The sequence below is a fragment of the Dicentrarchus labrax genome, unplaced genomic scaffold (assembly GCF_905237075.1).
Source record: "Dicentrarchus labrax unplaced genomic scaffold, dlabrax2021, whole genome shotgun sequence".
In the NCBI taxonomy this organism is placed as follows: Eukaryota; Metazoa; Chordata; class Actinopteri; family Moronidae; genus Dicentrarchus; species Dicentrarchus labrax.
Genome location: NW_026136715.1, coordinates 24,074,440 through 24,092,625, shown reverse-complemented (window position 1 = coordinate 24,092,625; position 18,186 = coordinate 24,074,440). Strand labels below are relative to the sequence as shown.

Here is an 18,186-nt window from a genome sequence, read left to right as displayed (position 1 = left end):
TTTCCGGACAAATATTTACAATACATTTCTGAAACACAAAAGCAGAAGACACCAACCTTATTCATTGAGTGATTTTAAGCAAGCTGTGTATGAGAGACACTATAATCAGACAGTCGACCTCTCTGATATACCAGAGGCCAGTGCTGATGAGGGAACAAGTTTAGATTGTGATCCCGAATGTGCATCATACCTAGTTCTGAAAAGAATTGGCTTGCTTCTGCTGAAGCTAGAGACCATCTTCAGTATCTGTAGCTGTTGTTAGAAATACACTTGATTCAACATTGAGATTAAATAAATGCACTGTAGACCAGGCCATCATAACTGACTTGGCAGAACAACTGTGCAACTTCCATCCCATTAGTACAGCACTAGAAGCAGGTGGTCCTCTTAGTTCAGCTTTTAAGAGAAGAAGGTATTTTAAGGAGCATTTCCAGTGTGTTGACCCTGTTGAATATATTCTTGATTTTCAAAAGAACAAAACCTTTCGGTATGTGCCCATTCTCAAAACTTTGCAGGAAATCGTGAAGAATAAAGACGTTGCAGAGGGAATCTTATCCAGGTGTTCAAACAGCACTGGATATATTAAGTCAATTTTTGATGGCAAATTTTACAAGCAAAATTATTTTTATGCTGGAAAGGAAACACGACTCTCAATAATCCTTTATGTAGATGATTTTGAGGTGTGTAACCCACTAGGAATTTCAAGGAAAAAACACAAAATTACAGCCATTTATTGGGTTTTGGCATATTTGCGAGTTGCAATCTGAATTCACATCAATAAACCTAGCTTTACTTTGCAAAGCTGTTGATGTCAAACAGTTTGAATACAAAGTAGTTTTGGAACCACTATTGAAAGATCTTTGCACTCTAAAACAGGAAGGGGTTTTCATTCCCAGTGCTGGAAAAAGTATTAAAGGAACAGTACACTGTGTTGCAGCTGATATTCTCGGTGCACATTTGATCAGTGGACTAGTTGAAAGTTTCACAGGGCCATACACCTGTAGGTTTTGTCTTGGACATGCTTCCAAGTACCAGACACATGAAGTGCAAGGTAGAGCATTTCCACCTCGTACAAAGGAGGACCATAGTTTGCATGTACAAACTGTTAAAGAAAATCCCACTTTAACATTTCTTTGGTGTAAAGCGGTCATGTCCATTGACTGACAAATTGTCTCACTTTCACTTTGTCTCTGGGTACCCACCAGATGTACTTCATGATATCTTTGAAGGGATTGTTCCAAAGGAACTGGCATTGTGTATTCAGGTTTTCACTAAGAAGAAGTACTTTAATTTAACTCAACTTTATACAAGTCGCAAATCTATAGGGGGAAACGCTCATGAAAACTGGGCCCTAATACGATTGTTGCCACTCATTATTGGTTCACTGATACCTGAGGGTGATTCTGCTTGGCAGGTTCTTCTGACTTTAAAAGACATAGTGGAATTGGTGGTTGCCCCTGTTCATACACTTGAGACAATTGCATACCTGGACTTTAAAATATCTGAACATCGTGACAGATTTTTGGCAGTTTTTCCAGAAGAGAGACTGACACCCAAGCACCATTGTTTGGAACACTACCCTACATTGATCGAGGAATATGGGCCTCTGGTTGGTGTATGGACAATGCGCTTTGAAGCGAATCACAGCTTTTTTAAGCAAGTTGTGAGGCACACTAACAATTTCAGGAATGTCTTGTTGACCCTTTCGACATGACACCAGATGATGATGGCATACCACCTGCAAACATATGGTGGAAATCAGGCACTATGTGTTGCTAAAATATCTGAGGTGCCTTTAAATGTGCTGCATCCAGACATACAGGAAACCTAAAGAGATACATCACCACTTATGTCTACTGTGCTGTTAGCCAAGACTGTCCCCTGTTATGGAACAAGGTACAATGTTGGGATGATCCTTTCCTATGGCTCTACAGGCGGACTTCCTGATTTTGCTGAGATTATTCAGATTGCTATTTTGGACAACTGTGTACACTTCATTGTAAAGTTACTTGCTGCCTGGTATGAAGAGCATCTAAGATCTTTTCAGTTGGTGGACACTGGTAAAATGGCACTTTGGGAGCAGCAGAAACTTGGTGATGTCTACCCCTTGGCTGCATACAGTGTGGGAGGAAAACGCTTGGTTACACTCAAACGTCACATCTGTTGTTCAGTTTAGGTAAATTACATTATATTGAACTTTACATCTGTACATGCATCATGTTACCTGTATTCTGGTCCGTGTAACTGAGTTTTTTATTTCTTTTGAGCAATTTCATGACAGTTTATTATGGCCTACATATATATATTGTTAGGATTCCATAATAAAAGTGTCCCACTAATAATTATTAGCTTGTTTGGTGTTGATTCCTACAAATATATCTTAAAAAGCCTATATAAATTGATGAATTAAAAAGTTAAATGATTTGGGTATATTAAATAAATAATTTCATTTCCAAATATGAATGGTTAATAATTTTATGTCAAAATGGAATGCAAAAATACTTTTAAAAAGACTCACTATTTTTTTCAACTTTTAATTCAGAAAACTGAAGGTGGTTCAACACATATGATAGCAGCATTAATTTACATTAGACATATAACTAATGACATACATGGCAATACACAAAAAATTAGCAGAGTTTATTTAGTGATTTTTAATTGGTTTGACGTATGCAGTGGATCTTGCCTATCCCAAGGAGCTCAGGTACACTTTTGAAGCCTTTCAGAAACTCTTCCTCAAACTGGATTGTTCAAAGCTTTCCCAAAAAGTGAACAGCCTCAAGAGCAAGCTACTGGCCTAAGAAAGGGACCCTAAATACAGTGGAGTGCTCAGTAATTCTAGTTGTCTAAGTTTTAAGTGTTCAAGTCTTGTTCAGAAAAAATATGTTATCCATACTCATTTGAAGGGTGTGATGTTATACTTTGGAGTTACAACTGGCACAAGTAACTGTTTTTGTAGCGTGGTATTCCAGAAGTAATGAGCAAAAACACAGAGATTTTTGATGGACGAAACAGGCCACAGCGGAAAGTGCAGCGCCATTCATGAGGCAAACAACACTCCCGTTTCATGATTCTTCTGGTTGTTCTTGCAACACCACCCCATAGCTCCATTATGAAGATGGACAATATTCTGCTGGGTCTTTACCTCTGTTTTGTGCCACTGTTAGTTGTGAGCACAAGCTATACTGATCTGACACTGAGGAAGCTACCTGTGCAATTGGCCTGCCCCAAATACCAAGTGCCTTTGTTTTTCTCCAGAAATATTTTATGACTCTGCTTGCAGGCCACAAAGCTCCTGCCAATCTGGAAAGAAAATTTGGAAATATACATATACATCTGTTTTATCTGATGTAGTTGTTGATGTTTCACAGATTGTGGGTGGTCTGTAGGAATTGTTAAGTCACTGTCACATGGTGTACTTTCAGTGCTGCAGTTAATTACTCTTCAGGTGTGTTCAGAAAAATTTGTTATACTCATTTGAGGGACTTTCTGCTGTGATTCTGTTGTGTACAGCAGGGATACATATGTTGCATGTTTTGATAGAGGAATTTGAATTTGCACAAATTAATGATTTGAGTGCCACTTTAGTTAGTTACCTTTATCCCAGACTTAAGTCAGTCAGCACAGGGATGTTTTGATTTCTTTTAATTCTTTCAAAACACATTGGCCTTAACAATTTCAGTTTTCATATAAAAATTGTACATGTTTTTTTTTATGGGCAGAGGTCATAGGTCATTCTGCACTTAGGAGGAATTTTTAGATCTCTCTCATCTTTTCTTGTGAACATGATATCACTTCATAAATTATAATAAGCCTTGATCAAAATACATAATAAACAGATTGCCAGCATACATATCCCTATTGTACACATTGTTTATGTCTGATTTCTTACAGCCTTCCTCTCTATTTCTTTGTATTTTGGCATTTTACACAAAAAAAATCCTTTTGAAAAATGTTTAAAATGTACGTGTCAACAAAGTTGCACTAAATAAATGTTTACCTGCTGTTCTCCAATATGGTAATTTATTAACTGACCTTCAGTAAATTCTTGCAACATGAAGGCATGATATTAAGTAGATTCAACATAAAAAAATTATGGCAACAAAATGACAATCAATAACATTAAATAGATTTTAAGTAATGTGGTGCCAATTCTAAGTTGATTTGAACAATTAATTTATGAAAAGATAAATAACAATTGCAGTTTAAATGTGTTGAATCAAGTAACATTGTTCCAAGTTATGAGTTGATTGAATCCAAATCCTTCTTATCCTGATATTTAGAAAGATAGCATCAATTTCACACATACAATTAGTAAATATAAATCAATATCATCCAGATAATTAGTAAATGTAAATTAATTCCACCTAATTAATTAGTAAATCTAAATCAGTTTTTCGCAGATATTTACTATATCTTAATTACTTTTTTTCAGATACCTAGTGAATATTAATCAGTTTTACCTGTAAAATTGATTTGGATTTACTCAACATTTGCCATATTATTAGTAAATCCAAAATATTTCAACCAATGATATCACTATTTTGTATTTAATAGTTTTGTTTAAATTTACTTAATCAAATCAATAGTTTTTAATCAAAGTTGAAGTTCTTAAAATCTATTCAATTATATTAAGTGCCACTTTGTTGCCATATTTTTTTTAAGTAGACAATGGTCAAACTTTTCTGAGTGTAGTTGACCCTGACCCCCACCTCCTATCCCCTATGATCCAACACTATTGTCTTATAGTCCTCCCATCTCACAGTAATCCTTTAGGAACCACCGGTTGGAAATATGACCAGTCAGACTGGCATTGGCATTTGGCATTGGCAAAACTCTGAGAATGCAGCTGTAATCGTTGTCACAACACCTGAAATAACTTTAGAGTGTAGTTTTGTTTGATCATTGTTTTCTTGCATACTTAAAGGCATTTTGTTTTGTTTTTATTTATATTTCTTTCACTTGCAATTGGCATGTAGGTATGTACATCATACTGTGTTTAGAAGGATGCATCGTTGGTGTGACTGTGTACTATGATAGACCAGAGTGGACCAAATTAACATATGCTATTGAGTCAAATTCATTTTTTTAACCCAATATCACTCATCACTAATTTACACTCTGTGGGTTTACAGAATACACACACCCCCTATCCTTAGACCCTAAAAACAATTTAAAAAAAAGAAAAAAGTTTGTTGCTAAAATTTTACTGGCAAATCTGAAGGTTTGGACAAAGAAAGTAGAGCAAACTGAGAGAAGGAGAGAGAGAGAGAGAATGATAGAAAAGTTATTGAGGCTGTTTTATCATGCTCTATTGAGTTTGACATTTCAGAGTGCTACAGGTTGCAGTCGTTCTTGCTCTTTTCATCTTTTTTCTCTCTCTCTCTCTCTCTCTCTCTCTCTCTCTTACACGCACACACACACGTGACAGTTGACACACTGGCCCTATGCTCTCTGGTTCCCTGGCAGCCAAAGCCCCCTTTTTGCTCCAGGGATTAAACTGTGGATTAACACATCACACACTCACACACATATAGGCATGTATACACACATACTTTTACAGAGTGCAGAATGACACAGACAGTGGAGCCAGGGGAGTTTTGGAGTCACCCATATCATATTTTACAGTAGCTTTGTTCTACAGCTCTGCACTGACGGAAACTTCACTCAAACAGTTTATAACATAAAACCAGAGTCTCTCTGAAGTTTCTTAAAGATTACTCAAAAGTTTTACCATCTGAAAATGTTAGAACACAGCACCGTCTGTTGTTTTCAAATACACAAATAATTAAAAGTGTCTGTCAATGTCCAGACTCTGTGTCTCTATAATTAATCAGGCTCCCTGCATACAAAAGTGTATTAAATTAATTCATACACTAATCAAAACGACAATGGATACAGCAGAAGCTCACCCAATTTGTACATTTTAAATCCACCAACTATTCAGCGTGATGTACTGAAATATCCTGGTTGGATTGAATTATGGTCCCAGCGACCCTCCATTCTGTGTTAGTCAAATGAGACCCCCTTCCGACATAAATGTAAAATATAAAAAAGGTGCTATTTCAAGCAGCAAACTCCATGCTTTTATTTAGTGTGGCTGCTGCTTAAACTGCCATCTATTAACTAAACTGATCATTAGATGAGATGAGTCAAGACCTGGGTGGCTTTAGTTTCCTATCTGGGGACAGGATGGTCAAATTTGTGATGATTTGTTAAAACAAAATGAAATTCAAGGACCGACATTTTAAATAATCTATGAAAGTAACAGCAAGTATAAAGTGGCCACTACAACAAGCTGAAGCAATCAGATTGTGCTACACGCTAGCTACCAACAAACTAAATATTATGTCCTATCGTGCTTCATCTAAAAGACAAAATAGTTTCTGATGACATTTAAAAACTGACAAATCAAATGCACACCAACAGGAGGGAAGAATGGAAATCATATCCCTTTTTGTTGTTCTATTGAAGTGTACCATGTTGTAGCCACTGAAGTATACAGGTCCAAATCAAAAACACCCCATTTAATTTGTATATTTTGACACCATACTCACAAACACATTCTTATCCTAACACCTTAATCCACTCACTAAAGTAACACTTGTGAATTCCCCGGAGGTTAGGGTTAGACTAGATTACAGAATGAATGGGAGCCTAATCCATTCTGTAAAGCCTGTAAAAGCAGTATATAATTGACCATAAAGGTAGTGCCATACGGGAAGCTTGGCTCGTTTTATCTTCTCTGATAAAACACTCACGGATTACACCCTCCTTCCTCCTCAACACACACATATACACAAAACCCCAACGAGCAGAGGATTAGTGGTATTATTGTACAGTATTCCCTAGAGGTAAGATCACCTGGTCTTCAGCATCAGAACAGATCAAAAACATGTGGGCATTGCTTTAAATCTGACTGTAATGGGGTCTCATAGTCCTAAACTACTGATAACAGCGTTCAGTCCCTCCAGATTACCATAGAAAGGGTGTATTAACTACAGGGCTGGCACACAATCACTTGTGTATATATGCATGAGTCTGGGCTTAAAACTGAAGTGCAGGGCTTTGGTGTGAATGTGTAGTCTGCAGGCAATCCTTTATTCTGTGGAGAATATGTCCCTCATATTCTTTATAGACCTTTAGTTCATTTTTGAGTCATCCACGTACAAGTGACTGACCATGCATCTTCTTCCAGTACACTCAGTGTCATTTCTTCTTAAATGGAGCGGTTAGATGTTAAGTCATGAGCGAGCTACAGTAAGGAAGGCCAAGTGTTTGTTCATTCATTCATTCATTCATTTATTGTCTTACTCAACCAATCCAACCTTCAGCTCTTTTAAATAATAATTCTGGTTATTCATAAATATGGTTATATTTGCGCAGTTCTGACCATCATTTCAGTTGCATGTAAAAGACTCTACTCACCAAAGTAATTGCCGAGATCTTGGAACATGGCAACATCAAGACAAAACAGTCAGACAAGCCGAGAAAAGCAAACTGAACCTGAACTGAACCTGATTTACTGATTTGCATTGGTGCACCTGCATTAAAGATCAAAATGTGATCTCCCCGATGAAAAACGTGTGCATCAGATACAATTAGGGATGAACTTGTGATGCATCATTTCATCATTACATCTTTGCACTGGTAAAATTTGATTTATTTATAATTATTAGTAGAGGTCCCCATGCCTTTATTATTTAGAAGTGGGAGCCATATTATGTGACCAATAATTTTATATTTTGATTGATTCCTCTCTCTAAACTGTTCCTCGAGTTGCTCAAGAAGTACCAAAGAAATTAAATCAAACTTTCTGTACCCTATTTCTCTGCATCACATCATATACATATACATATACATCATATTGATTTGCGTTGTGTTGAATCCAATCATGTCAAAATACACTGCATCGCAATAGGAGCAAATTGCATCTCGTATCTCATTGGTAGTTGCTGGAATGTTAGCGATGCATCAAAATGTGTATCACATCGGCCTGAGTGATGGAGATACACCGTTTGACTGGGTAGTGAATAAGATAGCAGCTCCAAGGTTAGGGTGAGGAGACTTCCGAAAGGAGCTCAGAGTTTAAACGCTGCTCCTTCACATTGAAAGAAGTTGGTTGATGTGGTTCAAGCATCTGATAAATATTCCTCTTGGAGGAAGAGAGCAACATTAGCATTTACTTCTAAGTCAAAGCTAGCTTCACCGTTTGCCTTCATTTTCGTTGCCAAATAAGTTTGGCTAACCCGGGGTTAAAACACAAGTTTCTTGCCCCAATGGACATGTTGCCATGTCACACTTGTTGAGTACGATGTTCTTTTTACTATTAAGAACGATGCAAGAAGAGCACAAAAACAAGATCCAAGCTGTTGAAAAACATAATTCTAATTTTAATTAATCATTTGAGGTTGAAATGTGTTAAAAATCATGCCAAAATGAAGAAAAACACAGATAAACACAAACTTCACTAACAAAAAGACGGTCACAGGCTTAAGCTTGTCGTCAGGGGTAAGGACAGACTGAGGGAAATAAATAAACAAGTGTTTATGCAATTTCTTCCTCATCCATAAATACTTTCTAGCCTTTTAGTTAGCTTTACTGATGACTCTTGTCACTGGAAAGCCCTGTTACTGGTGTAACATCAAATTTACCAGCGAGTCGAGGCCCGGTCTCTAATGTGAATTTGCTGGGTGTTTTACAGACTGCAGTGGCAATAATTAGCTACCTTTTCCCTGGCTGTGGCTCATTACAAGTCCACAGCGAGAAGCGAGGATGGCGAAATAGGGTATTGTTAAATTCGGCTTAATTAAAGCAGCCAATTAAAACACTTATCACATTAGTCAGGTGTGCTCTAGAGAATGTATGCATTTAACTGGTTTAAAAAATGAGGAAAAGAGCAGATCACTATCGCTGCTTATTAGTCCGCTGTGTGCATGACCATGTACATGTGTGAGTTGGTGGGTGTGTGTCAGAGGCTCCAGGGAGTAATATCTCCTCACTTTTGGAAGTGAAAATTAGTTTGTGTATGTGTGTGTGTGTGTGTCCCTCACCTCACGTTTGCCTCCGTCTTGGAGGCAGCTTGGTGGAATTGCTCCTTGCTCTGTTCATATCTTTCCAAATTCTAAATACATGCAGGAAAACACAGGAAGACATAAACAGAAAGCATTAGTTGAGGATTTTTACAGCTTGTAATGTGTGCATTAGCGTGTGTCTTCTGTTCTTTTGTGTGTTTCTTAATGGACAAAGACTTGGATTTGTTTGTATGTAACATTTATTAGCAGTTTCATATGTTCACAGCACAATCACAATCAGATTTTGAGCAGCGGCTTCGTGCCGTGAATCTTTTTTGTCTGAGACGCAAAGTGTAAAAAAAGGGTTATTGTCTGACAACCACACACAAATGTTGTGTCTTGTCCTGGTGGGCTGTGAGTAAAAGAAAAGAAGATACTCTGTGAGGCATGGAAGGCATGGATAGACCTAATTAGAATAAAGTAAGGACATATTTGCCAAATATAAAGAGATTGAAAAACATCACTTTTGAAATCAATAATGCTGACAAATGTATTCATGTATATTTCATATACATAAGACCAATCTTAAAAATAACACTGGTAACAAACATAGGCAAAGTGCTGGGTTTTGGAGAGTCACTTGCAGGGAAATACTCTGATTCAGTTGCTTATCAATAGTTAAATGGTAGATAGAAGATAGATAACCAAGCTAAATATGAAGTTACAGCCAGCAGCCAGTAAGCTTCGCATTAAGACTGGAAACAGGAGGAAACAGTTAGGTAACAAAACACTGCACCCAGCCCCAGTAAAACCACAACCACTCCGGTTTCTGTATGGGGTAAATAAAAGAAACAGCATGTTCATTAGTGAGCTGTCAGGAGTAGGGATATAAAAAATGTTTTCGATAATCATGACATGAAACTTTCATATAATCCCATGCCTAGCTACAGGTGGTAGTGGGCTCTTTATTTAACAGTGCCATGCTAGCTGTTTCTGACTGTTTCTTGTCTAAATGCTGAGCTAGGATTATTGGCTAATGCCTGTCGCTTCATAGGTAATAAGCAGACATAATGGAATTGATCTACTGATCGAACTCCAGGCAAGAAAGTTGAATAAGCAGATTTCTGAAGATGTCAAACTATGTCTTTAACTTCCTGGAAAACAGTCATTTCATTCACACTTTTAATAGAAGATCTTCAGTGCAGACTTTATCCTGTGGACATACATAAAACATACCACTAAATCCACCACAGACTAGTTTAATCAAATAGTCCTTCTTTCCTAAACTCATATTCCTATGGTTTACTCCTATGGTTTGTCCCCATGTATGACTAAATCATTTCTTTCCCCCATCTGTAGCAGCTTCCTGTTCTCCCTTGTCTTTCCATTTTATGACTTCTGGACTTTAAAGTATAAACTCCTTTGCGAGTGATCGACTTTCGAATTTCACCTGCAATTTCTCTTTTAACCCTCTAAGATGAACCACACAGGAAACGTTGGGCCCAAATTCACTAACACAAATCTTACAGTACGAAGGGAAAGTTGTCAAGCTATATCTTCATCCATAGGGAGGCTCTGCCATTCCAGCTTGTTCTAGTCAAACTAAAACTCAGCAGTAATGAGTTGCGCTACTCATACATTTTTTAAGAAATCGTGATTTCTGACTTTGCAGCTTGCCCGGTGAGCACCAAACTCCAAGCAAGCAGGCAGTGGTATTATGATAAAACAAGCAGCTAATCCACAACAACTGCAGCCTTTCCTCTGCTGATCCTCCTTAGGCCTTCCAGCGCCAAGCATCCCCTCCCCAAATATTTAACCAGCAAACTGTACCAGCTGGGGAGGGGAGGATGATGGGGGAAGAAAGAGAGAAAAGGCTAGAAGGGAGGTAAGAGAAGAATAAAGAAAGAGAAGCAGCAGAAGGCATGGAGGTAAGAGGCAAGAGAATAGACAGGGGAAAGAGGAGGAAGAGGGAGAGGGATTTGTGAGTTGGGATTTTTTGGGGTAAAACTGTTTGCCCTGACTACTTAGGGTTGGATTGGGCTCTGTGTGTAATAAGTCTGTGCATGTAAGAAGGTATGCAAGGAACAAAAGGAGCCCTGCGTGTGACAGATGTACACTGTACTGCTCATACAGGGGCTGTTAAATCTGAATGTATTTGAGGAAAATGGGAATTACACAGTACAAAGCTACGTATGGCTTATGGTGGCTGAAAGAACACTTCAGTTTCACAAAGTGTTCCTGTCAGGGGCAAAGCAATTGGGGCTGAGCTAGTGAACACAACTGGCAAGTGTCTGGCAACAGTAGCAGTCCTGGTCATGCCACGACTTTGAAAGTATGGCTATTATCTTGTTAAGTGACTTTAAAACACACAGCTGAATTACAGTGCCGCAACCAACACTGAACCACAATGTGGTTGATGACTGTGCTGCTAATAATGACAATGGAATGAGAATGGGAATTAATTTAGCCAAACGGGACTTCAACTCACACCATCAATCCAAATGAATTATACTCGTGCAAATGCAATGACTATTATTTACACTTCAAGTCTATTTTTTCCACAATACGTGCATAAACGTGAGGTTGATGCCCAGTTAAAAGGCACTGAATACAAATATCTATCCAAATTTTGCAAACAAGTTGAGAAGAGTGTGATAGAGCCAGCTCCAGTTTGTAATCCCACAGACTCTCGCCTAGTGACTGCCCACTTCTCCCATCATGCCAAAATGCAACTTTTTGTAAGAGTTTGTAAAGTGAGAACATGGTGGTTTACGTAGGTAATTTTCAATTTTGTGCTGGTTTATAACCATTAGTGAGGTGGCTGTTACAATTCTTGACATGGTCATTCATGCTAACATTTTATTGTCGTGCTGTGATGTAATTCTCCCACCACCGCCAGCCGTGGCGATCGGGTCGCAAATCGGCAATCTCGAGCAGCCACAATCGGACAAACTATAGATCGACTACATCAACACATACTTGCAGCTTGTACATTACTGGCATCAGTTATGGCTACATCATTTGTTCTTTTTTTTTGGATATGACCAGGTTTATATAGCAGGTTTATAGAATTTCAAGCCCAGGATTGCCCACATGCTCAAGGACCAGTTCCAGTATGTACATTTAAAGTGTCAGTCTTACATAGAAAAACTGAAAGGCCCGAAAACATGCAATCAAAGTCATTTGCGCTTTAGGATGAATTATCCTTTTACCTTACTCACAGGGACAAAGGAATACATGTTGCCATGGTGACACTAGTGAATTAAGGGGTGCTTGCTCAGTTTCTGATCCAGCAGCTGGCGTCTGCAGTGTATCTTACTTTTTGCACTGGCACTGAACTGTCACCCCCCCCTCTTCCTGCTGCTCAACATATTTCCTCCACTCCTTTTCTACCCCTTTACAAAAAGCTCACCTCCATACACAAACTACATACTGTAACTTCATCTCCATTCATTTTCAACCATTCATCGTTCCTTTATTATCCTCTGTGATAACATCACACATACATAACCTACCTGAACTTGCCACTACAGATGAAAGAGTACACTGGTTTGCTGCAAAATAGACATTTTGCTATGCAATAATTTCAGTTAGGAAAACTCTAAACATATCAGCAAAGATACTGGTTTTTGGTATCCTTTACCCTCTTTGTCAATATCTCACTCTTCAAACCCACTGCGCTTCTACATTGGCCTGTGAGAATTCTTACTTCTGACTGGCTGGAAGGTGTGGCTCAACCGTAGTAACCAGTACTGCTGAACAAGAATCATTTTTATATCAAAATCGGGATTTGAAAGAATTTAAAATTTGCAGGAGATGCAATTTCAATTGTAATTGCAAAGTTTAGGACAGCAACAGTGGCTGATTCTGTAAGCTGCAAAAGCATCTTTTGTGTGGAACCCTGTTTATTTAGAAGTTGAGAGAAAGACTGTCCTCAACAAAAAGCAACTGCATCTAACTGAGCACCACTCGCAGGCTGTGAAGTATATTGGTGAAACTCACGAAAAACACTAAAGGCCCTATCTACAGCCAGTGTTTGGTTTGTCCATTCTGGGCTGCTGTAGAAACATGGTGGTTAAACATGGCAACTGTAGATAAAAATGGATATTTTTAACTTATGTTCAGGTGATTTACGTATGAATATTATATTCCATTTCGGTTAATATATTGTCCTAAATGTTAGGCACTTGACCTTTAACCTATAAAGAACTTTGAAAGCTCTTTTTGTCAACCTTTCTCATTTTTCCCGCTATGTCAATCTAGTCTTCAGCCAGAAAAGGTGAATTGTGGCTGCACTGAGGGTTCCCTCTATATTTCCTCATGCTTTCAACCTGAAAACTCAGCCAACAATAATAGTGGTGTACAGACGATATTTTAAGAGAATGGACACCTGCTGGACCAGTATTAGGGATAAAAGCAAAGAGAAAACTCATGGTGTATAAAAACTGAATAATGATGCAAATGTCTATGATAGAATAACACTGTTCATTATTTTTAAAGATGGCAATCAAAATTTAGAGCCAGGAAAAACAAGCCAATATCATCAAGCTTGTTAGCTGTGAAAAGGTTGCAACAGCTGTACTTTACCACCATCAACCATCAACAGCCAAACAGATTTCTGCTTCCCTGCTGGTGATGATTGCAGCCATTCCCCCCAGATGTCTATACATGTTTACAACTACCCTGCAACTACGGCAAAACAGTTCTTAAATTTGGTGCTTGGAGAATGTTGGAGTTAATGGCAAGCTTAAAAGTTATTAGGTAGATTTATTTTCAACGTTTATTTCCATTGCTGGCTCATTAAAAAAAATTTGATTTTGTTAAAGGTGATGCTGAATTGTATAAAACACAATTTACAAGCTACAGATCAGGTTAAACAGCCTCTCACACAAGCTACAATTGGTCCGAGTGGAACACTGATAAAGCTGTTCTATGGTGACATATAGTATTGCACTGCAAGATAAGAAAATACACAGACACTTGCCAAAGCAGCAAAAGGCCTCATTTTTGCAGGTATCACAAACATTGGTCAACATGTGGGTGGCAACGCAAGTCTCAGACACACACACACACACACACACACACACACACACAAAAAACAAAAAAGAGGGTGCTCTTTGATCTAACTGTAAAAGGAGCAGTCTTTTAACCCACACACACTCCCACTTTATCTAACCTTTCGGTCTGACCTAACGGTGGCAGCGGCGTGCACTGAACACAAAAGAATTTTCGATGGTGTCACACTACTGACCCTGGGCTCCGTGTGGACTTGTGTGTGTATGCTGCGTATGCGAGCTCTGAGAGGTATGTCTGTGTGTCATATTCTATCCATACATCCTATATGCTTAAATGTATGTAGTCACTGTAGCCATTGAGGGGTCACAGAAGTCACTAATGGTAGACCCAGTCAGCTAATCGTTCCAACAACAACCCTGATAACATCAGCGGGGACCCTACAGCACACATAGACAACATCCATATGCATACTGGCATCCACTGTTTTGCTGTATTGCAGACCTGCATCAAATTGTAGCGAGATTTAGCTTGTTAAGAAGTTTGAGAGGTAGGATTGGGACAGTAGTTATTAAAGCTAAAACTGAAATGTAATTTTATGGTCTGCTTTGTAATTGCATGTCCTTGGTAACATGCTACGTCTTTGGTAAAAAGAAAACCATCGATCATCACCCCTGTCGGCTGCATATACCAAACAGAATCCTGTTGGTTCTCGAGTTGATTTAAACTTAATTTTAGGAAATAGTTTGACATTTTTGAAAATGTTTATTCACTTTTTTGCTGAGACTTAGATGATAATATTGATACCACTCTCATATGTTTCTGTTGAATATGAAGCTGCAGCCAGCAGCTGGTTCGCTTAGCTTAGCATAGACACCAGAAGCAGTAAAAAAAAAAAAATCCGCCAACAAGCCCCTTTAAAACTCACTAACCTGTAACACTTTCATGTGTTAGTCACTACAAAAATGTAGTAAAACAAAAGGGGGTCCTGGGTGTTATGTGGCAGAATGCAGGCCTGGCTGTGAATCAACCACACACACCTGCCCACCCACCCAAAGGTCTGAGGGCTAATGGTGCATTTCTCATATATCCAAAAAGATTTGTCCTCCTCCCTGTAGTAAGAAATATTAACAATAAAGTCCAAAATCACTTTAATGATGCCCTTTGACCGCACAAAGAGAAGCCTTTCTTATTTTGTAGTATTTGAAAGAGAAAATGATGTTTTAGGTTAACTGATGTGCCCACATGCAGTTAAACCCAGCCAGCTGAAACTTCTTAAAGCTTATAAGTTACAGGACATTTCAACATTTATCCCCACACCTTTAGAAGTTCTGTGTCACAACCAATTAACATATTTTTCTGTCTCTCAGTGCCTTCATCTGGACACTTTGTACTTTAATTACAGTAAATGCAGCTGGTTGGATCTCACTGAGTGTTTACCACTGTTGAGGAATGTACACAAGCATTTTTTTCCCTCAGCCAAAATAATGAGGCAAATGGAATGTAAGCCGCAACTCTGCAATGTTTAGTAATGTTAACTGGTTATGAAATTCATATCTTCATCTCCAGATGGGTGCAGCCTCAGTGGAAATATTGCTAACAAGCTAAACTAATAAGCAGATCCAAAGCCCTCGCAGCAGCATATTGAGCAGATAGCTTTCCACAGGATGAAAGCGTTAAACTTTGACTCGGTCTACATACGGCCCAGAGTGTATGCATTTCCATAAGAAAGTGCAGCACAGCAAAAAAGTGGAGTTTTAATACAGTATTTAAAAAATAAAAAAAAACTCAAGTGCCGATCAGACAACCAACCTGGCTACATCGTGTCAGGAACACACACACACTCACACACACACACACACACACACACACACACACACACACACACACACACACACACACACACACACACACACACACACACACACACACACACACACACACACACACACACACACACACACACACACACACACACACACACACAATGTTCTCTATATACATGTTAATATATACTATACTATATACATATGCGTGTGTGTATGCGTGTGTGTATACAGTATGTGTTGCGTGCATGCCATCTTAAATACTGTGAGTCCTCTATGTCTCTGTTTGGCCAGGAAAAAAGGAACTGCCATTGGCATTGTGTGTGTGTGTGTGTTTGGTGTTCAGATATTTCTGGTGCACACAACGTGAAGGCCCCTGCTGACAGCGTGTCAAGCAACCTGTCAGGCTTGGAGGAGGATTATTATCTCCTTCTGTACGCTCTATTTCCACCAGCTTCAAACTATACTCCACTATGACAAGACTGTGTGTGAGAGAGCGAGAGAGCAAGACAGATAGTGAGAGACAGAGGGAAAAAAGACAAAGGAACAATTAGGCAGATAGAAAAGGTGTGTGTGAAACTAACAAAAGCTATATGCCCACATCAATAAATAAATGTTACTGCTGCTTTTCTTGTAGTGACATTTTGTAAGAAGATGGGGATGGATAATCCAACAAGTACACTCCTGGATTGTCAAAACAGTAGAAAAGATCGACAAGCATGAATGGTGTTTAAGGTCTTCTGTCTCAGCTAAATTCCTAATGCTACGCTCACCTTGGAGAGGGGGTGGAAAGATACAATACAACATGTTTAACTGATGTGTTCTGTATTTGACAAACCAACAAAACTTTCACTTGTACCACTTTTTCCACCAAAGAACACCTCGGTTTTTTCAAAGATGTCTAGTTAAACATGAATTCTATCCAGATTGTTTCTCAAGTATTAGACTGCAAGTCAAATTGTAATAATAAGGAATAATTTCCCAATGGATGTTTTTCATTTCCAGTTTCAGGAGGCAGGAGTAAACCAGGACGTATGTTAATGCAAAGGGTGAGATAACATTAACATTAGCCTAGCTCAGTTTGACTTGACTCATCGTGGTTCAGTTCGGCTGAGCCGTTTGAGAAAACTAAACCTCAAGCATTGGGAACATTTTGAGCAGTCAAACAGACCAAAGCCAAGGCATTACATGGCTTCTGGTGCAGTCAGTTGAGGTGCAAACACACTGAGCAATTCACGTATTTTACATATACAGTACACGTGCACCTGAATATACAGTATGCATGCAAAACATATCTCTCCCTCTCTGTCTGTCTGTCTCTCTGTCACACACACACACACACACACACACACACACACACACACACACACACACACACACACACACACACATTGCACATACGCACACATAGAGGTCTGTCTACAAACATCCTAAGCCCAACAGCAAACACAGCTTGTGCCACCCGTATGTCAGCCTGCCAGTCCTCTACTCCCTCTGCAAACCCAACCTGTTACTAATGAGACTAACACAAATAGCCAGGCATCTGACACCAAGACCTGTGTGTGTGTTTCAAATGTGTGTGAAGACTATTCTTCAAGGTAATAAATGTTTATTTAGGCTGACTGCATGGTGATAAGAATACAGATTTTTTGTTATGGTGAAGGAAGGAAGGAAGGAAGGAAGGAAAGAAAGAAAGAAAGAAAGAAAGAAAGAAAGAAAGAAAGAAAGAAAGAAAGAAAGAAAGAAAGAAAGAAAGAAAGACATCTTTCTTGTCTTCTTTTTTGCAGGACAGGATTGGACACGCCATGCCTAAAAAGCCCAAACTTCAGATTTAACCAAACAGAAAAAAAGCTTATTGTTCGAGTCAGTGGCTACCAAGAACTCTATCCGCTTATGGTAGCTTATGGCAGACACTAAACATAACCTCTACTAACATGCACACACACGCACATACACACATTTTTTTTTCTAAAGATTTATTCCATTCTTGGATTGAGATTTTACCTTCTTTAAATTTTTCCAGCAGCAGGCAGAAGTAAACAAATAATTGACAAAAATGTATATACAAATGCAAATGAATAAAAGGTTGAGTGAGTGAGTGAAAACAAGTGGAACACTGTAGCGATGGCACTGTAATGTTATGGCTGCCCCGCGTGACTCCGACTGCTCCCACCACTCCCTTGAATTAGCCATAGTAAACAGAACATAATACTTAGATTTTACACATAATGTCCTGTAAAGGTCTTCTCCATCTGAGAACTAGACGAGTGCTTCCCTCCAGAGAGCCTGTGTAAAGGTCCTTCTTGTGTGGCGCCTGGTGAGGCTGGGACTTA

At 38.7% G+C, this 18,186-nt stretch overlaps 1 protein-coding gene across 3 annotated transcripts in view; it reads right to left on the bottom strand.

Moving 5' to 3' along the window:
• The window catches only part of chchd6a (coiled-coil-helix-coiled-coil-helix domain containing 6a), an 82,517-nt gene that overhangs the window by 34,539 nt on the left and 29,792 nt on the right, over positions 1 to 18,186 (bottom strand). For all 3 annotated transcript variants that reach the window (XM_051425256.1, XM_051425257.1, XM_051425258.1), the window contains one exon: positions 9,054 to 9,124. In XM_051425256.1, the coding sequence (XP_051281216.1) occupies positions 9,054 to 9,124 (71 nt within the window). The remainder of the gene's footprint in view (positions 1 to 9,053; positions 9,125 to 18,186) is intronic.